This window comes from Anas acuta, chromosome 14 (genome assembly GCF_963932015.1).
Source record: "Anas acuta chromosome 14, bAnaAcu1.1, whole genome shotgun sequence".
NCBI classification, from domain to species: domain Eukaryota; kingdom Metazoa; phylum Chordata; class Aves; order Anseriformes; family Anatidae; genus Anas; species Anas acuta.
Window position 1 is genome coordinate 10715932 of NC_088992.1, and position 21939 is coordinate 10737870.

At 41.4% G+C, this 21939-nt stretch overlaps 1 protein-coding gene across 5 annotated transcripts; it reads right to left on the reverse strand.

Annotated features, from left to right (window-relative positions):
• Positions 1-1151: 1151 nt before the first annotated feature.
• CREBRF (CREB3 regulatory factor) lies at positions 1152-21784 on the reverse strand. 5 transcript variants are annotated; one of them, XM_068698589.1, is made up of 11 exons: positions 21628-21742; positions 19629-19746; positions 18706-18902; positions 14470-14647; positions 13310-13435; positions 11616-12693; positions 7133-7327; positions 5188-5377; positions 4679-4752; positions 4419-4541; positions 1152-4177 (listed from the first exon to the last, which is right to left on the reverse strand). In XM_068698589.1, the coding sequence occupies exons 4-11, from the start codon at positions 14476-14478 to the stop codon at positions 4062-4064; spliced, it is 1911 nt and encodes a 636-aa protein (XP_068554690.1). In that variant the 5' UTR covers positions 14479-14647; positions 18706-18902; positions 19629-19746; positions 21628-21742; the 3' UTR covers positions 1152-4061. The 5 variants fall into 5 exon arrangements, with proteins under 5 accessions (XP_068554690.1, XP_068554691.1, XP_068554689.1 ...); XM_068698590.1 differs by lacking the exon at positions 18706-18902; XM_068698588.1 differs by lacking the exons at positions 18706-18902; positions 19629-19746 and having other exon boundaries at positions 21628-21784.
• Between the last annotated feature and the right edge of the window lie 155 nt (positions 21785-21939).

Here is a 21939-nt window from a genome sequence, read left to right on the forward strand (position 1 = left end):
CACAGCTGAGCCTGACTCTCACATCAACTTTGCAGCAATGCAACTTCATTAAATCACAATGATTTCAACTGGTATGGTAAGAAAATCCATCCAGTCCACACCTAAACACAGTTTTAGTAATAAGTCTCTCTCATCCAAGAAAAGAACTCACCAAATATCAGTAAATGTGTTCAATAAACCCTAAAAGAAAGTGTTAGCAAAAAGGGGTTTAGGGCTAAAAATGCCCTTTGTGAGCACCCCCACATTTTGCAAGGCCATTCAAAAACTGTTCTTCCATATAAATAGAAAATGACTGCTATTGAGAGAAACTAAAATAGATCTATCCAAACTCTTCTTTTATAGTTTTGATTCACTTTAGGAAGGGTTAGGTTTGAAGTGTTCAGGGGGAATGAAAAACATTTAGTTCTAGATGTACAAGTAAGGCACAATATAAAGCCACATCATAATCTGTAATGAAGTAGGAAAGGACAAGAATCATACATGGTACAGTAGAACAAGCAGTCCATCAATTCAAGAAGTGTGGCACCTAGTTCAGACCGACGAGATTTTAACAAGAGCAGTTATAACAGCATGCTTTTAATATGGAAACAAATTCTAGAGAATCCAGTGTATCAGAAAAAGGAAGAGCTTTTGTTTGTCTTAAATCAAAAGTATGTAATTGTTTTTGGATATAGGATTAAAAGTGAATATTCACAATGCCTACACTCAAAAACAAACAAAAAGAACCCAGGACTTCATTAAGATCCACATACCATGTATGAACACTGAAAATCTTTAGAAAATGGCCTTCTCTAAAGATCACCCAAAAATGCATGCCACAATTGCCAAAAAACAGAACATGTACATTTGTTGTTTTTTATACCCTTATAAGATTTTTTTTTTGTGATAAGTATACACTAAATGTATATATTTTAATGACACTAGAGGAAGCAGATTGTTACTGGCATTAAAGTACAACCATTTCTAGACGGTTTAAATGCCACAGAGTCCCCTGGTTAAAATGTAAAGCTGCACAGCTTGCCTATGTCACCTTTATGATAAAGTTAAACCAGCAAAAGGTCTTATCTTTACTCTACATTTTACTGCCAGGTTTTATTTATATCAAGTATCGCTGCAGCATTCTGACCAGCCCAGAGTTAGCAGCAAGTGGCAGGAATCATATAAAACGCTTTTTTTTTTTTTTCCTTTTTAAACAAAGTGCTTTTCTAAGATATACATACATATAAATAGGTACAAAATAAAGTGTCAACATTAAAAAGCTCAACTATTCAAAAGCTTTAACTTAAAATAATACATAGAAAACACTGAAATGCAAAGGTATGGAATTCACTAAAGATTCAAAGTCTACTTTGAAATGCTAGACCAAAATCATATTCTGGTTTTCAGACAAAAATTAAGAGCTATAAAGTTATATTTGCCCAGTATTTCTGAGCAGTAAAAAAGGGACTTTTTAATACCTTGTCAGTTTAATTTGTCATAAAAAGTTTTTACCTGATTGCAAGACTGCTCTCTTAATATTTAGAACTGCTGCCTTGTCTACACAGTTTTGATATAGCATAAAGGACCTCTCTTATCTGAGCAGTGTGTTAACACCATTCATCAGAGAGAAGCAACAGTATTTAAATCTTTGTACAGACATGGCCTTAACTTCACAAGAGACATTCTTTGTTGAGGTTTAATGGGCAGTATGCATCTCTGGAATAACTGTAACATTGGCAATGCTTATAATAAGAATGCATCTGACCCACTGTGTAAAGCAGCAGCCAACTCTCACCTCGCCCTAACAGCAACAACAAAAACACCTGAAACAAAAACACCCAAAGTCCACTCAGTTTGTGCAAATCTTAAGTGGATTTACAAAGTTTTGCCTAATTGCCCTGGGTATTTGTTCAGTCTTGTGAAGGAAAATCTTTCTGTACGGCTCAGTAGTGGTATTTTGGCCTCCTCCCTTTTGAGTCTTCTGAAGTACTTAGATACAAAGTAAGCTGTGTGCATGCTCATAAGTATGTGGCAGGATTGCCACCTTCATCTGCAACTCTTACTGCACTATTACCAATTCAGACTTTTTTTTTTTAATATAGTAGAAGCTTTGATATAAAAATAACCTACGTATAAACAGAAAGGAATCACAGTACAAACAAACTTAGACAAACTAGAAATGAAGTGGAGAAATTCCCCAAAGGGAGCGGGGAGAAAGCCTTCATGAACTTTTGCATTTTTTTTCAGCAGCTACATTTGAAAATATTTGGTATTTCTATTTTCAGTAAACAGTGTTTTGTCATCTTTAAATAGGGAGAGAAAGAAGAGGGAGGAAAAGGGGGTCCATGAAACCAGAGAATGATCTTGCCTTGAGATAAAGGACTTTCATCAAGGGCTAAAGCTTTTAATCTGTACGTTAACACTGACTACAAAGCCAACTCTTATTAGCAGAAGAGCAAATAAGAACTGTGTTAATATTCCCCAATCATAGAAACTACTGAATTAACAAGAATAAGTCACGTATAAGTTTGAAGAAGCTAGTTTCGAAATACCTGTACAAAAATATAAAAGTCTATAAATTTTTTTTTTGTTTTGTTTTGTTTGAAGCCTGTGTTGATCCTTGGAAACATCACATGCATAATAATACATAAACTGGAAAAGTGGCAACTAAGGAATTAGGTATTTGTAGCTCTTTTTTCTCTTTACATATATACACATTACAATAAAAATAATTTTATTTTGGTTGTTTGTTGGAAGTATACTACAACAAGCTAAATATTTTTTTTAAATTCTCAAAGTTGAAAACTATTTTACCAATAGCTTACTAAAATCCAAATATATTAAAATCTCCTACAGTAAGTGCAGAGAAAAAAGATTTAAAGACTCCGAGACGGCCACCAAGTTATCTACCATGGAAGCGAACTACAAGAACAGCAAAATAATATTGTTATGTATGAATGCTCCTTCTGTAGATAATTGGACCCAAACAAAAAAATTCACAGTTCAGTAAGATCCCTAACCCTGACCTTTAATTTTTTTTTCTTTTTTTTTTTTCATTTGTTTTTGTTTTTTTTTTTTTTTACATTCAGTACAGTATCATATAAGCTGTGCAAAACTTTACTTAGACTGGCAGTTCGCCATATCAGTTGCATTTGTCTTTGGTACAAAAATAAACAATCGCATTAATGTGCAAGTATTTGTTTTCTTCCGGCCAAAGTACCGAAATTGAGTTTCTAGAGCCATCTTTTATACAATACATAGACTCTGTGGCATATATCTACATTTTCAACATATTCCTATATACATTCAAAAATTTTAAGAGCTGGAACAAATACATTAAAACCTATAATCTCACCATCTGTACAGCTTCTTTTCTCCCCTCAGGGTTTTCTTCATACAAAACTTTACCAGCTTATACTGATAGCTCTCCCCCCAAAATACAAGGCACAAAGAATATACTTTTTTCTCTTGCTTGCACAGACATTTAAATACTATATTAAGCTTAGAAAATTAAAGTCTTATATGGCACACTAGCTCTAAAGCCATGTGTGCTATGTACAAGTTAATGGTTGCAAAGAAACCTTACTGTTTTTTTAAGAACAAAGAAAACCCAATTATTCCAAAACAAACAAACAAATTTAAAAAAGAACAAAAAAGAACCAAAAAAAACCTCCTAAAGTGACAGCTTTACCAAAAAAATGCTTCCTCTTATTTTGCTTGGAGCATAAACCTGCCACAATGTCTGGCATATGCTAAAAATTTTTACTAGCAAAAACATGTTTTTGCTTCTAAAATAAAAGTGATAAATCTGGTCCTAGATAACTCAATTTTAAAAAGAATCCTCAAGTCTGTATTTAATCTTAAAGCAGCTTTAGAACTATCTAGTTTATGCTCCAAAAATGCTATTAAGCATTTTATATCATGCTCTGATTTGTTTACTACATTGTTATTTAAAAACAATGGAACCTAATTGTAAGTGTTTACATAATGCTAAACTGACATGCAGACCAGAATGCAATTTACAATGAAATACTTGACAACACAGGAAGAATCTGACCGATGAGAACAGGTGAAATCATGTCTTAAACTTTTGACATTGGTATTCGTAACCCTACAAGGCCACCCGTTGGGTCTCCTTCTGCAGTCTTCTCTAACACTTGATTCACAAATTCTGATGTTTGTCCAGCTACAGGCAGTCCTAAAAACAGAGGGTAGGAAAACGCACTGTAAGGTTAAGATTAATTGCACATATTTGCACGTTCCTGTAAGTAACAAAGGCAAAGAACATTTTGTTTAGTAACCAAGCAAAAGGCTTAGTTACAGCTGTAATTACGAAATGCTTCTTTCTTTTCTCTATGCCACAAGTTGTTTGCAATCTAACAGACTGCAGATGACATATCTCTTCACATACATGCAAATACATTACATTTACTGCTTACCAAGTGTATCTTTAATGAGTACGTTCAATCTCTGTTCCATGTTGACTCCTCTATCATCTTTAGGCACCTGCACTCGATTAACAATTTCTTGCTTAATGGAGTTGATCACAAACAGTAAATTATCTGCAAAGAAAAAAATGGGATTAGATTTACACCACATTCCCCCCAGCACAAAAGAGATGTTCATTTGTCCACACACAGTTAACACAAACTTGCCTTAAGAACACAAGAAAAACTAACATGTGAAGAGTTGTATTTACCATATTCTGTGTTGAGACCCCAGAGTTTTACTTTATTGGCTTCATACTGGGCTTTCTTCTTTAGTCTACAAGCCCTATAGTAAGAAGAGTGGAAGAATTAGAACATTTTAACAAATGTTCCGGAATACTAAGAGCATCTGTTTCAGTTAGCCACACCAACTTATCAACCAGTGCTTCCAGAGCTTTGACAAACGAGATCACGTATCTACTCACTCACCTCCACTGAAAGCACACTACTGCCTCTATTTGCTTACATTTCACATTTGCGAGACTGTAACGACCATTTGCATTGCAGCTAAGACAACTTCCAGTGGAAGTATATCATTATCTAGTAGGGACTAGGCAAACTGCATCTCCATAGAGCCAGTTGTCCTGCTTTCTGATTAACAGTTAAAAAAACCCATCAACAGGGACTGTCACAGTGAAGCAGGATCTCAAGACAAAAATTAGTCTTGGACAGCTCTAGTAACGCAAACATACTCATCCAAGTAGTACGAGCGAGTACTTACCTGGAAGCCAGTTTGTTCTTTTCTTTTCTTGACCTTGGTCTGGCAGTTAAGGGAAGTTCACTGACTGGCGTCAGGTCACTGATCACCTTATTCAGTTTCCTCAGTTCATTACCGATCTGTAGAAGTTTTTTGGGATTGGGAGTCAGGTCTTCCACATCAGTCCTCCGTGACTTCTTTGCTGCATATTTTCCTGTTTTGAATATGCAGAAAATTGGGTTGGGAAGTGACACAATATGTACACAAACCTGTGAAAAAACATTCTTAAATATGTATTATTTTTGGTGCAGTTTAAGTTCCTTTGTTTGTCACAAGAGAATGGTCTGGCATCATGTGATTTCTGTGGCCTTTCACAATAGAAAGAGCACTTCCAGACAAACCGCTCTGTACAATTCATATTATATCCAGATCAGATAAGAGCAAATACTGCTGGCTGGGCTAGCAATGTATTAGATGTGATGGACAGTATGCACATAATTGTGCTGAAAAACGTACATCACAAGTTCAAACACAGTCATTTCGCCCCAGCTGTAACTTGCTAACTCATCTGTTCAGCCAGCATATTCTCTCAGGACACTCAAGCTGGTTAAATTCCTAAATAATCTTGTTCTGAAAGCTCTGTGTTAAGAAAGATTTAAGAGGCCTGGTACCAGCATGATCTTCATTGATATCAATCTTAAATAACCCACAAAGTTCAGCTGATCCTTTTTTTGATGTATTTGAAGCTATTTAAGGGCTGCTTTTATGGTGGAAATGCACATTCAAGACAAAATCCTTATTCCTCAAGATTTTGTACATCTTAAATGTCAATTATTACTGATACTTACATGAAAACGTTAATAAAACTGACAAAACCTGCTCCAGAAATATTGATCAGGGAGATGATAATTTATCTGAGGTGGCAGATGACCTTGGTACATGTGTAATACAAAAATCCTGCATGTGTCATATTCTGTAGTTTCTGGATGTTAACTAGCATTTGATCCTATAAATCCCTTACATACACAACTCACTGACTTAAAGGGCATTTGCTCCCACCAGAGCCTAGTAAGAATGAATCCTCAAGTTAATTAATGGATTTACCTATAAGTAAAGTAGAAAAATCTTTATTTAACAGAAGGTAAACTGCAATGTTAAAGATAATTTTCAGTTGTAAGGAAATATTCATGTTACAGCCAGAGAAACTGGTTTAATTTTGTTCCTTCAAAACCACAACCAAATGGAACAGCCTACCAAAGAGGTCCTGTGACAAGAGAACAAACATTATTGCTACATGTGGTTTGATCTCAGTGGTGTTAGTCATGTTTAACGTACAGCAAGTTAGTAATCAAAAAGTCACGGGAATGAAAGACACAGTTATTGGACCAATCAGTCTAAGTTTCTGAAAGGGTATTTTAAAGAAATAGTTCATTCCCAGAAAAGTAACTGCTTCACTGTGTTGCATTTACACAGGTGGGAGAGACACTTAAGGAAGAGCAGAAAGACACAGTTACACCTTATCACCTGCCTGACCTTTAGTTCACATTGCAGTTAACGTGAACTTTGCATCGCAGACCACTTGCTGCTTACTTGAACACAAGCAAGACTGATACTGTCCAACAGCTCCAAGGAGCAGGTATCAGTCACGAGCCCTACCCATGCTGTTTACAGCATCACACTGAGAAAATTCTGAGCTCTCGGGGTTTCCACTGAAAGCTATTGGAAGTTACAATTCCCAATTCATCCGCCTTCCTCTGGAAGAAACCACACTGAAAGTTACTACTGTACGTTCACTGTGCCGTCCTTGGACACAGCACAGAACTCTGCTAATTAAGCAACAGACTTGCAGTGTTTTAAGGATTTATTTCCATGGCCAAAATGCATCTCTCTGCCATTTCGCATATGGGAATTTGGCTATTGACAGTGTCAGTGTGAAAGCCATTCACTTGTACGAGGACTCTATCCTTACCATGATGGAGACCATTCTTCTGATACATGTTACTTGGTAACGTATCTCGATTCCACTCGGATGGCCTCAGCATCCTTTCTTGCTGCGACGGTGTTAGCTGCTCACTGTACTCCCAGAAGTATCTTCGCTTGCCTCTTTTTCGAGAGGATATTGCAGTCATTTCTTTTAAATCCTCCACAGAATCATTTTCATACCCTAAAATAACGCATTGCATTGTTTATATAATGTTTACAAGACTATTTCTAGCCTTTTAACTGCAGGCTGAACGTTCAAGGTAAGCGCAAAAAGAGCGACAATAGCTTGTTTCACATTATCTAATCTACTTGGTTTTCAACCTCAACAACTACTGGGGCATTTGCTTTAAATCCAAGGACAGACACTGAGCTGGTGATGGTGCTGAATAGAGACAAATTATTTATGCATTGAAAGCTCCTTTTGGTTCTTTGACCCCTTAAGCTCTATTGCTCTTCTCCCCCACGATCTCACTACTGTAGAGTATGGACAACAGCTGTTGGAGAGCGTCCCTCCACTTTTACAGCGTCCTCCAGTAGTTTGCATGAACATAATCCTAACTCTCCTCCACATTTTAATTAGTCTTCAATCAAAAAACATAGAGAAGTAGATGATAAAAATAAAGATGGATTAGCAAAAGCCTAATAAATAAAGCAAAACTATTGCTCTACCTTGAGTTTAAGTACCCTTGGGAAATAAATCAAACCATCCATCTCTATTAGACTGCAGGAATGAGGATCTGTTACTAGGACAATGACCCAAAGTCCGTTCAAAAAAAACATCTAAATTGAAAGGGTTTGGACACAAGCTGTTCAATCTCTTCTCCACCTCTTCAGTAAAATGAAGAGAAATTATCCGCAGTAAAGCTACAGAATATTTTAGAGGTGTATTACAACGCATTTGATATGGCAAACTGTTCTTCAAGTACATGGCAACTATAATGACACTACCCACATTGCATAAATGTTTAGACTGTAACTATGTAAACACAAAATACAATTTATAAAAGTCTACTAATGCTTTAGGAAATAAATGCAACTTGTACTAAGGTAAAAAAAATGCTGCATCACCTTTTGTACTGAAGTGCTATATCACACTTCATATTTAATTAAAAAAGAGTAGATTTCAAAACACCTTATACACCAACGAAGCTTAAAGAAAACCCAACCACTGCCTGGACTGTAAGCTCAATAAGCCTTGGGCCCATGTGCTTGAGTTCTGCATCATCTGGTAATGACAGCACAAAGAACGCCTTCTTTATTTTAAAACAGTCCATTCAATTAATCTGTTTTCACTTGAAAAAGCATTTGAAAGACAAAAAACAAACTTTCTTGCTTTGTCTGACTCTCACCTCATAACCCAACATACGAATAAAAGTTAGCTACATGGAAGGATGATACCAGCTCTAAAGTTCTGTTTCTAATCATGCCATCAACTCATTTACTTTGATTCTCTGGTTTATTAAAAGGACAGTATTTGAAAAGGAAAAATCAAATGAAGCATGCTTTGAGGAACATGTTTTTTCTTATATAGACAAAGTGATTATGGCAAATTACATTAAATATAGTTTCAAATACCATAGATATTTTAAATTATACTTCCCTTTGACCCAAATGCTGTTTGACATAAGTATCAAAATACTCTTTTAAGAAAATGCACCTTACTTTCCACTTTAACATCACATAAGCTACACAACTCATTATACAGCTAGGTATAAATTCAGCCTATCTTCATGATAACACAGAATTAAGCCAACCAATGAAAACAAATCTCTTCAATAGCTGATGTGTACAAATGTAAAACAAGGTTAAAAACAAGACTTCCTGTTTGCTTATTTAAACTATAATTAAGTTGGCAATTTAAATTATGTTGACTTAATGCATCCTGCCTTGCAAGTCTAACATTGGCCTGCCATCATTTTAGAGCTACATAGAATAGTCTAGTGCACAATGTCCTAACGTAGTCTGCAACATACAGAAGTGCAGAAGATGTATGTAGCTTTCCTGCATTTTATCAAACTTCACTGAATTCTCCTCCTAGCAAGCATCATACAGCAATCTCACTTTCTTCATTGAGCTTCTAAAAAAATCTGTAAAAGTTCTTGCATTTACTTTTCAAGTCCCTAGCAAGTCACTCCTAACAATCTTTGCTCACATCCCGTACTAATACAGGGTTAAATTTACAAGAATTAGACTAAGAAAGATAGAGAACAGCAGAGACATGACTTCTGCATTTTACCAGATTAAAAGCAAAAATAACCCAACCAAAACAAAACCAAAAACACCCTTCTCTGAAACCACTTAATCATAATGATTTCTGTAAAACCACTTATGAAGCCCTTTTCCTCCAGCTGACAGTACAGGTGCTCAAACAGGCAGTGCAACTGTAAACAACCTCTGTTGCTACACGCACTTTTCCCTTTAGTTCTCTCTTCTCCAGTACTAATGAAAACTGAATCAATTTTTGCATCTTTCCTTTCTCGAATGTCTTCACTACTTGATAGCAAAGCAGTCATTCATAAATATTTCTAGTAAATGGGATAGATAAAATACATTAGAAATGGCAAAAAAATATATATTAAGTGCTAGAACAGATCTGGGCTCCTAATTCCCCTAATAGTTAAGCTTTATAGGGGACCAAAAATGCTAAATCTGTATTCTGATTACAATAAAAGCATTGGTGAAAGCCAGTCACATTTTCAATTATGTTCCCAAGTCCCTGAAGAACACTATAACTAAGTACTTCCTCAGAGAACACTGACTCCAATGCTCTAAGAAAGCATATCACACATTCCCAAAACACATGCGAAGAAGAATAAACAAAGGCAAACTGTATGTAAAGTACACACATCAGAGGGTCAGCAAATACAAAGTTTTTGTCCTATCTTCACTTCTTTATGAACAGATTTTGGTTTCATGGAAACTCTGGAAGGTTAAGTCTTCCAGAGCTATGCTCATTTAGAAGCCTTTTCCATAGAATTTACCTTAACTGTGAAGTTTTTTTTGGAAAAAAAAAAAAGGCAACACAAATATGAGTGACAGAACTAAAATACTTGGAGACAATCTCTCTTTATATATTGAAAAATATGTGCTGATACTATTTTTTAATATCACAATATCACTGTACTGGAGGTTGAATGTCTTCATTGACTTGTAGCAGGCTTGTAGAAGCCAATTTCCTCAGTTCCTACACTGCACCATACAGTTACATTTAGAAGGTGAGAGTTTGTCAGCAAAATCTGAACAAACAACCAGCAGTTAATGTAATTCCACCAACTGAAATCCCAGCATTTTAATACAACATCTCTTTTTCAAGATTATCAGGCTTTCTGTGCCACATGCCTCTGTGGGCTGCAAAGCACTGTGTAGTACAGCAGTCATTACAGAGCTGTAATAGCTACTGAAAGCCTTGGCAAGTAAAGGGAGTTCAATTCAGAAGAAGGGAGGAAGCGATTTTAAAATGCTAATACAAATGTGTTATGTACCTGAAAAAGTAACATAAAGGGCACAGTGCTTAACAAGTTTAATTCCAGCTCAGGAAATCTACTTAGAAAATAATTTAATCTCAGAGCACAGTATGACAAACAACAGCAGGTTTCAGAGAAGCTGCTGTTTTTAAAAGGGGAGAATTTCAGCTGGTTTTCTTCTCCCCCAAAGTTACATACTGCCAAATGTCTGAACACCTTAATTCTTATACTCTACTACAAAGTATTCATAAACTGGGCATTCTATATATAATACTTCCTACAATTAACCTAATACTTGGTTACAGTCCTGTCCCTGTAGATTTTCTTTTGACAGAATCTCACCACTCTGTTACCTTCTGGATGAAGGTTGGTTCTTATTTTTGTTGTTAACGCTCCATTTGTACTTGCAGACTCACTAAGCATTACTGTTGAAAGCCACCAAGAAATAGTTCTATTAGTTTCAGTGGTAGGTATTATGTTGATTCTGTGGAAAAATATACCTACAGTAGCACTTAAGTAATTATGAAACGCATTCGCTTGGGCTACAATTTCATACCAGCTATCAAGAGGTACAACTCTGGCTAAATTCAGAGCACAGCCTACTGGAGCCCTAGAAAGCTCTGCACATCCTGTCATTCATTAATCCACAAAATGGGAGATATCAATTGCATATAGTTGCTCTATGACCTTAGGCTACAAACTTGCTTTCCTCTATTGTCCACTATTTCCTCTATTCCACTATTTCCACTATTTCCTCTATTGTACCACTTTTGAAGTATGACCACCATTTATCCCTTTTTTATCCCCCCAAAACAGGGAAAACACAGTCCTTGTACAGTTTTCATGAATTACATTTTGAATAGTGCTTAAAAAATCTGGGATGAATGCTCAGAATTTAAGACCAGTGTTGTTCACCTGTACTTAGAAAGCATTCAAAAGCATTCTTTCTCTCCTGGCAGACAAATCCATTAACCGTAACGTTAATAAACCCAACATTGCTGGTACCTGGTTCTGAGAAAGTATCACTGATGTCATCGTCTTTATCATCCTCATAATCTTCTTCCTCATCATCATTTTCAGAGAGCTCATGCTCACTGCCGAATCCTTCATCGTGGTCCTCATCTTCAATATCTTCCTCATCCTCGTCATCTTCATCAGGGTCTCCTTTGGCTGACTGCTCACCCAGACTGTCCGTTACAAAAAGAGAATAGTTGTGCTCTTCTTTCTTCTGTGAAGAATCCGACACTGATGTGCTGGCAGAAATACTGCTCTCCCCCACAATAAGTCCTGCGGTTTCCTGGGGTGGACTGAGGAGCAGTTCTTGAGTCTCTTTAAAAGGCAAAACAGGAGGTGTACTGTGACTGTGTGGGGACTCTTTCCTTTCTTGTCGCTTTGCTACGGCACCACAGTAACAGGTGTTTTCCTTTGCAGCATCTGCATGTGTTTGGCTCACCACTGGTCTGCTCTGCGGTAAAGGATTGATCTTTACTTTTGCCTTTTTAACATAGTCTTTACATTCAACATGAATGTTCACCTTTTCATTACTGTACACATTGGTCTTCACCATGATTTGTGTACTGGAAGCAGGCTGAGTCGCAGGTTTGCTTGCCTTCTGAACACAGTCCGATAGAGGTGCCTCAGCCTGAACGTTCTTGGAGGAACAGACCGGGGCCGCTGCTCTACTTGCAATTTTTTTGCCAGGTAACAGAGGATTTAAAGGGTTTTGTTTTACACTAAAGAGCGAATCAGGGTAATAGAGCGAATCTGAAACAGGTTGGGAGTCCTCACTGTTAAGCTGAGCCAGAGTCGGTGTTTTACTTATCACCTCTTCATCTTGGTATGGGCTTGAAAAGTCATCAAGGCCCAGATAATCCACCTCTTTTGTTCCCCAGATGTCACAGCTGGTTAGTTTAGTGTACTTAGTTAAGTCTTCACAGTACGTGTCCCACTGCTCCCACTTGGAGGTGAGAGCAACTTCTTTGTCCAGGATGTCCGTAAAAGACTCGAAGTTCTCAAGGTCTTTGCAGTCCTCCATTGAAAGCAGGTTGTCTCTGGAGCTTTGATGGTAGTCCATTTCTCTGTCCTGTGCATTGTAAGACAAATTAAAATGGAGTTTAAAAATAAAAAAAGGTATCAAATCATATCTGTCATCTACTTAAATATATACGGTGAATCACAGGCAATGTGTTCTAGTTTCCAATAACGTAGGTCAAACCTTAATTAACGGAATGCGCTGAAGTTTACCAGTCCCTGGAAAACTTCCTTCTAAGCCGAGCAGTTAACAGTGAGCTACCTTTCTCCTTTGATGCAGGAAAAAATCATGAATGCTACTGTAAACAGCTCATGAGTCAACTTGTATTTTGCTTCCCTTGCATTCACAGCTTGCGTGAAGTAGCACAGAGCTGCTCTTGCAGAAAAGATAGTTTGTAAGGAAGAGTCTCAAGCACAAAGACGTAAACACCAACACAGCTCCATTTGAGACGTGTATATCAAGCCTCTCCTGATGACCAGCTGTAACGAGCGTCTACTGAAGAAGTATTACATTTGCTGGCCAAGCAGTTAGGCCCTTCCCTAGGCAGTGGCAAGCAGTAACGAATAATCCTACAGCATTCTTGAACAAATACACCTTTATTACTACGTGAATTCAGGGTGTTAGTCAAGGAGCAGGATGCATGCACACACACAGAAAGATGACCTACCAGTTCATACATGAAGTCTGGATCTGAACTGCTTGCCAAGAGATCTGTGCTCATCAGAGTCTGCTCTGAAAACACATGGCTCCGAAAGGCGTCCCCAAAAGGAGGGTCCATTCCACTCACACTGGGCTACAACAAAATCGATACTGAATATTGAAGCATGCTATAAAAAAGCAGATTCTTTACTTCAGTAAAACGTAGGGATGCTGTCGTTTCATCCAAGTCTCTGAACTTGTGTTATACTTGCATCTGGAAGGTTTTACCTACACAAATAACTACATCACTGCTCAGTGAGAGAATGCTTTCAGAGCAGCTAACAACATGCAGCTCTTAATCAAAGGACACATTTGTATTCACTATATGGCTGCAAGAGCATTGCTCATTCATTCTATTTGGTTGGTTTGAAATTCTCACGTGTTTGCCAAGTTTAGGGATACATTAGGCATTTGTAGAAGAGGAGAGTGAGTTGCTGGCAAGATCTGGGAATATCAACAGGACTACATGCCTGCAGGGCCTTCACCCTAATACACACCATTTTGGACCAAAGCAGCGTTGGCTGTTTTTAGAACCATTGGAACTTGTTAAACTTCTACCAGAGATTGTAACAATAGCAAAAAATATTATAACGAAATCAAGAGCGTTCTCTCTCAAGAATAAAGCAGAACTTTGAAAAAAAAAACATTACGCAGGATGACTAGGCATGCAGGCAAAAGGCAGCACAGCCTTCTGCAACATTTAATGCCAGACCTCTATTTCTCAACTAGACAAACTCGCCTTGAGGGTTGGGAAGAAAGAAACACTACACTGCTGAAAGTCACTCAGTGTGCTGATGTGTGAATCACTGCAGTAATAAAAGGCTGCTCTCCAGGCATTCACCCTCATCAAGCAGACTCTGCTGATTCTTGCCGTGTGAACAAATACAGCACCAAGAGCAGAAACACAGCTCCCACCATAGATACCACCAGGACCCTAAAAACATAAACTCTTCTGAATTCTTTCCGCTGATTCAAGTCTACCAGGACCCTGAAAATATATCCCATTTAGTCTCTTCTACGTTCCTCCAGCTGATGCCAGACAGATTTGCTCTTACATTTTTCTATTTTTTAAACAAGGAAGCAAAATTATTTGCAGAAGCAAATACAATCGTAACATTTCAGACTTACCTGAGGCATTTCCAAGCCCAGATTACCCAAATCCAATTCCAAACTTCTTGTTTTATTCACTTTTAGGTTCCTTTCCAGCTTTACTTCAGTCTCAGTGAGTTTACACAATCCATGCAATTATTTTTTTCCTTAGGATAACTTCAATTCACCCTTATGGAGCTCTTCTGTTTGTAGATCTCTGTGTAGAATAAACACCAAGGAGGTAAGTATTCTGTCACCAAAACCAACAGTGCTTAAAAAACAGCCAAAGTGAACTAAAACGAAAATTTCTCCCTGAAAAGTGATTATTGCTCGTGCTAGAATGTGCAGCAATTTTCTTCCCCTGCCATTTTTCACCAGATGAAAAGCCGTTGATGCTACAGAACAGAGCTCCTGTGAAAACCTTTTTGGCTGAGTTACATTTTGTTGCCTTTCTTCCTCACTACCTAAACTGTGCGCTCTACAGCCATATGAAAAGAAAAGCCTGCCTAATTGGAAAAATAACTAGCATACCGCTGGGCACACGAAAAGAAAAAACCTTTATGACTAATATAACAGAGCCAATGAATTCTAAAAATGTTTCAGACAAACGTCTCAAAATACTAGTTTCAGAATAGACAGTAACGCTGCTTTAGGAGTATCTCCTCCTTGTCTTAGGAGTTCAATCCATGCAGCTTCAGATAAGATTACATCAATCACTCATATAGCAACATCTAGTGGTAGAGGGATTGCAGCAGGTACGCTCACTGTCCGAAAAGTATAGGAAGGGAAGACACAGACTTGCCCAACAGAATTCCTAAGTAACAGGAATTAAAAAAAAAAAAAAGTAAATATATATATATATATATATATATATATATATATATATATATATATAAAATAAGATTAAAAAAAATCCGTGCTATCAGATGTTAGTATCTAATGTAACTGCCTTCACTGAGGCTGCTTTCTTATTGTCTAGCTTTCCCAGGACATCCCTACCCATATACAAAATGCTTCTTTTAGAAGAAAATGCTGTTAGAGAGGCACAGTCCGAAACCCGAACCATCACACCGTTTTTCAGCATTATCAGTGAAAACACAGTTGTTTTTCTGACCAGAATTCTTCACTCTGCATTGCTCTAAGTCAGTTTGGTGCAATCTGCTCCGAGTGTTTATTCTCTTGCTTTGAAAAGCACCCAGCAAAGTAAAAGTGTTCTCTTACACTCAGGAACCTCCTCCCACCAGCACATGACAGCAGATTATTCCTGCTTCCAGATACTACCTCAGCTGTTCTGTTAAGTTTCACATATATATCATCAAACTGAGGTAAAAACAGACATTGTTCAAAAAATTCTTCAGTCATCAAAACATGCTGCTTTTCAAACCTCAGCTGGAGTATAAAGAGGAAAACAAAAGCTGCAAGTCCAGTCCTGCACAAATCACAGTTCCCAATAAAACCACGCTACTGCTGCCAAGCCCAGCCGTTCCCTTCTAGGGTCCTGCGGCAAGTAGGAGCCAGCGCCTTCTGAGAAAGCTTTCCTTCCGCTCTAAAACTTCCAGGGAACTCCTTTTACTTATCTGAAAGTGACATTTAAAGGCTAAGTTTGTGTCCCAGGGCAACGTGCTAAACAACCCATCTTCCTTCACACAGGGAAGGCGACACAGCAACAGAGCCGGTCCTTCCTACGCTGATAACTTTGGCATGGATGACAAATTCACTTTTTGGCCTTGCCTAATGCTTTAGAAAGGGCCTATTTAAAACAAAAAAACAAAACAAATAAACAATGTTCACATGCAGTGGAAGAGGTGAGAAAGATACCGTCTTTAGTATCAGTCTACACATTAGTGCTGTCTTTCTTTCTCTATAGTTGCAGAAATAATGCCTTTTTCTCTGGAATATCAGATTAATACTTTCTGGTGTCGGCAGCAGGACGCCACCCACAACAGCTGCATTCACATGGAAGTTCTGCCACTGCGTGATATAAAGGGGAACGGAAGGAGAAGCTTGCTTCTTCTCCACCAGGGAACCTTTATGCTTCTGTCAGAACGCACAGAATCATAGAATGTCCTGAGCTGGAAGCAGAGCACAAGGATCAAGTCCAACTCGTGGCTGCACACAGAACCACCCCAAAATCAGACCCCAGTCAAACACTCATTCGGAAACTTAGATGTAAACCCTGAACTGCCTGCAAAGGCAACTTTGTAGCCTTCAGCTGAAGCCCAGTTTTTACAAAATGTATCATCGTGGACAGCCTCAGCTCAAGGCTGAGTTTGAACAGACCAGCACAGCCATGGCACTACCTGCAAGGAATACAGACTGCAATGAAGCGCGAGATCCGTGGCAAAGCTCAAGAACGGCAATATAAGAATTACTGAAAATAGACACAGCAGGAATTTCTACTTTAGGACAACTTCCATTAATGCCTCACATTAACCACTCCCACACGCAGGGATCCACAGGTGAAATCCCATGGCTGCCTCACAGCGGCTTAACCGCAGGTGGAATACGGTGCCTGGGGCGCTGGGCAGGGTGCCGCCGCTCCTCCTGGCAGCAGCCTGCAGTGAAATCAGATCACGGTGATTAAGGAACCAGCCCCTGAGCTGGGTCCGTGGCTGTGGACTGAGTCACATCGGCACGGAGCTGCAGCCCTGCTCCTGAGAAAGGTTGGCTCGCCAACTTGGGCGAGACATCTGAGAGCAGCTACGTTCATTGAATGCTGAAGAATTTGGGGGTATGTATATACGTCTATGGCATGCATACACACACTGCTCATGTTTGGATGAAAGTAACCAAAAACTGTGTTACAGAGTTAACAATTCCTTAATCTAAAGCCAAATCCTAACAAAAACCCTCTGCATGTTTACTCACTTATTGAAAACACGCATCAATAATAGTTTAATAGCGGTCCCAAGGCACCCGGGAAGCCTGAACTTCAAACACCCTAATGGCAGGCTCGTTACAGGACATTACTGATGGAGCAGGGCATCTGAACTGGCAGATAACAGGACCTGAACTCAAAACACGCGGCATTAAGGAGACAGATGGCACTTCCCATGCGTGTGCCATTTGCCAGATTAGTAAAAACCCTTCTGCAACAGTACCTCACCTCCAAAGAAGCCCCTGTGAGAGAAAAACCTCCTCTGCCAGCTTACAGCCTGACAAGTCTGAAAGTCTTCCCCAGCCACCTGTACGAATCATTTGTGCTGCAGCTCTAACTAAAGTCGCTATTTCTGTCTGAATTCAGAGGTATTTTATACAACTCCAAAAGCACGCGGAGCACGGCTGTAGCACTTCATGGACTGCACAGTGCCCATTATCACAGCAGCCAAACGCTCCCGCAGGCACGTCAGGTGCACAATTACACTTCCCATGGCGGTGACTGCGTCGTACAGCACGGCTTGTCAAAGTCACAGTTCTGATGCAAACAGTAATAATGAAAGCATGTCAGGAGAGCCTGTCAATACCGAGCCTCCAAAGCCAGGGTAAAACATTCAAAAAGCCACACTCGTTTCCAGAGAAGGCACAAGAGCGATGCCACATGCTTTAAAAGAACCTTTCTGTGCTGCGCGCTGGTTGCTGTATCCGAGTGTTTTATAAAGCAGTACAGTTAGAGGTGCAATAAGTACTCCTACGCTTCTCTTAATTTTTTTTCCTTCCAGGGTTTGTGCCAATTTGTTTCCTATTACAGAACATACTCTGTTCAGTGCAGTCTTCAGGCACAGAACATATTTTTCTTAGTTTTGTTTCTCAGTGTAACATTCTCGTTGTTTTTTTCTTCCTTCTACATCAATCTTCAATTGTTAACCAGACTTAAAAACAAAACAAAAAAACAACCTTTTACTTTTCTCCCCCAACATGAAGTCACTCAAGTTTTCTTTTCTTGCTTTTGTCTATTTATTTATTTAGTAGCGGTTGAGCGAAGACAGTCCTGTAAAAGGTCTTCCTCTGCTTCTACCCACTATAGCATCGTTCCCCTGCTCACCCAACGAAGTTCCTCTACCTTCTCAGTGAGGTTTTTGCGTCAAGACGTCAGCAGAAGCATCTCAGACATTATACGTTTTGCCTTCTCTGTCCTGGAGAAGGAACACCAGCTGCCTACAACATCCAGATCCTAGGTCTGACGGAGTGCTGCCATTTAAAAGCACTGAAGACACAAAGATTGTTTCACTTCTTTTAAGCCTCTTCCCTTCAGGAGACAGAAACTGCTACTTCGCTGTCGTCGTTCCCTTTCCTCTACTGACCTTCCCTATAATTTTATTCTTCAATCCTACTTACTCAGAGCAGACGTCAAGATCTGGAAGCGATACAGCGAAGACAACCTCTGGGCTCCAATCACGCATGCAGCACCCCAGGCAAAAGAGGGGATAAAACTCCAAAAAGAACCCAGTGGCATTATTTCCCTCTGAACTGCTATTCCCTTTTACATCAGCTCCCAGTAGCTAACTTCGGAGGGGTATTCCACAACAGCAGGGCTGCAGAAGCAAATAAGCAGATGCAAATAACTGATCACTATACAAAAAGCAGAAAAGTGATTTAAAAACCAAAACCAACTGCAGAGCATCTGCATGTTTTACAACAACTGCACCCAGAATACTATTTTCCTGTTAGAACCATTAGCTTTTCTGTACATTCTGAGGCTTTATTATTAGGTAAGGACTGAGACTTTATTATTATTTCACTGCCAAGAGCAGGAAACGTAGCACATTAAACTTATTAGAACTATGCTAACATACTTCAATTCATTTAAAAAAAAAAAACTTTTAACAGTTAAAATATTAATTGTATTAAATTACCACTGTAGAGTTAGGAGAGTTATTTGCACAAGAGAACTTGCAGTAAGACTAACATTCAACTTTTTATTTTTTTTTTTTTAGTTTTTATTGCTAGAAATCTCCCCTGAAAAAGGGTGCCATCAAAGCCGTGACAGAAAACAAAAGCAATGCTAGACAACAGTTTAAATTACAATCTCCAGAAACATTTTACATCCCTACACGATGGCTGTTTCTATGTATTTTTTTCTGACAGCGCAAAGTCTGAAGAAAAAAAATATATTTCTCCAGTGCCCAGAAAAAAATATCTTAGGATGAAGTGAATGGTACAACCTAGTCTACTTCTACTTCATACTGTAAAATTATGTTTTGTTAGAAAAGGGTTATCAGCACGGCACATTTCAAAGCCAGCCAAGAAGAGGAGCCTACCGTCCATCGACTGCTGAACTCGTAAGTGAAGGTAAGTCAGAAAAAAGTCAGAAACGCCACCAGTCCAAACAGTCAAAAACCAGCGGAAGAGTTCAAAAGCAGCACGGGGATATTTTTTCTTATAATAATAAAAAAGTGAAAGTATTACAGTAGGGTATAAATCTAAACGTCAGTTTTCCAGAATTTTTCTGGCTTGATTTTCAAGGCAATGCCAACTTTCAAGCGCTTCTTAAGAAGTGCCAAATATCCTTATTAAACTTGTATTTCAAAACATAATTTAGTTAGATTTCACAAGCCACGTAACACAGACGTGCAAGTTGCCTGAATCTAAATCTGCATTCATTTATTTAGACCATCCCGTATCAGGCTATTAGTCAGACAGAAACTTCTTCTTATTCCCCATTAACTCCTATTAATTGTGAAGGGACTTCAAAGCAGTCGTGCACTGAAACTTTGGGTATTTTTTCTTGAAACCTTCGTTACTTAGAAAAATACGGTGAAGATGCTCAGTGGCCTGATGGCTCTGCTGCAGGTTTCTCTCCACAAACACACAACTAGTTTTTTTGCCCAGGTCAACTCACAGCCACAAAGCTGGTGGCTGTGAGCTGTCCGTGTTATTTATGCCTGTCAGAAGTCCTACCGCTGAGCACTGACAGCTCTGTAAGAAACCTTTCCTGCTCGAGGTACCCCCGAGCTCCTTTCCCCGCAGCAGCCCGACTCCTCGCCGAACCCGCCACCCCCGACAACTGCCTCAGCTCCTGAGCACCTGCCCCTCTGCCACTCTGCATGTAAACACACGCGATTATAATTAACTTTCCCCACACGGATGCGAAGAAGCCACTTGGCTGGGCGACTTCAGGCCAAAAGCTAACAGCCTAATGCCAAAAACACTGAAAATTCTTTAAAAACTCCGTCAGACCGGGGCTGTCTGCCGGGGGCAGCCCCGTCCCCGCCGCCCCCACCACACCTCCCCGCCAACATGGCCGCCCCGCCGGGCAGCCCCGAGCGCAGCCTAGCCCTGCCGCCACCGCCCCGCCCCGCCCCCCGCGCCCGCTCATTGGTTCACGTCTCCTCGCCGCGCGCTCCCATTGGCCGCCTCGCACGTCGCTCAGCCGCCCAGCGGCTCTTTCAAGCTTGGCTGAGGCGACATGTAAACAAACCCCCTTCCGCCGCGCCGCGGGGCAGCGCCCCCGGCCCGCACCGGGCCCCGCGCCCCGGCCCCCCCCGTGCCCGGCGTGCAGCGAGCCGGGGGCTCCCCCTGCCCTGTGGGGGCCGCCCCCCGCCCTGCGGCCCTCCCGGGGGCTGGGGACGGCCGGCACCCACCCACCCACCGCTCCCCCCGGCGATGCTCCGTCCCCGCGGGCTGCCGCCGGTCGCCGTTGCAGCCCCGCGGCCCGCCCGGGCGGCTCCGCGCAGCCCCGGGGGCGAGTAGAAAGGCCCCGGCCCCCGCTGTGGGTTAGAGCCGGAGCCTCCCGGCTGCAACAGGTGGGAAGCGAGGAGCTGGAGAGGAGGCAGCGCGGCGGGGCGGCGGCGTCCCGGAGCACGAGTGCGGCCGGCGGCACCCCGGGGAGGGGCCCCCTCACAAGGAGCCCGGAGCCGTCCCGCGGCTCCCTCAGCCCGCACGGCCCCGGGCTGCTCCCGCCAGCCTGCAGGGGCTCCCCGGCAGCCCGCAGCCCGACCCCGGCCCGTGGGGACGCGGGCAGCCCCCCGCAGCCCCGAGCAGCGGCACAGCCACACCCCCCCGGCTGTGCAGCCAGCGGGCGGCGGGGCTGCTGCGGCTCCGCTGCCAGCCGCTTGGCGAGCCCCAGCCCTCACTGCCCGCACCCCCCTCACGGCCTCCTCCTCCTCCTCCTCCTCACCCTCCCCACAGGGGTCTCCCCCCCCCACCTCCACCTCCCCGGGGCTCAGCCAGGCAACCGTGGCCGCCCCCCCCCCGCCCCGGGGCTGGGTGAGGCCGAGTCCCGGCGCCTCCGTTCCCTCCCCGCGGCCCAGCACTCACCGGGCGGCCGGGGCTCAGCAGGGGGCGCCGCCCCGCGGGCTGCGGGCCGGACCCTCCATGCGGCTGCGGGTTTGTTTTGTTTATGTCCCTTCCTGACGGGTTCCCGGAAATCGCGTGACTCGCCCCCCTCACGTGAGGAGGGCGGGAAGGAGAGGGAGGGGGGAGGAGCCGCCCGCCCGCCCCTCGGCCAATAGGGTGCCGCCCCTCCGGGCACGTGATAGGGGAGAGGCGCGCGGGGGGGTATTTAAGGGAGGGTGGCGGGCTGGCAGCGGGCAGAGGGAGGTGGGAGGGTCGTGGGGGTGGGATGCGCTC

What these genes read in the sequence shown, in the direction of transcription:
- CREBRF (XM_068698588.1), bottom strand. An exon ending in CAGACTTCATGTATGAACTG is followed by an intron (nt 12,694 to 13,309) that starts GTAGGTCATCTT and finishes TACAATGCACAG; the next exon opens with GACAGAGAAATGGACTACCA. An exon ending in ACTCATTAAAGATACACTTG is followed by an intron (nt 4,178 to 4,418) that starts GTAAGCAGTAAA and finishes CTCTGTTTTTAG; the next exon opens with GACTGCCTGTAGCTGGACAA.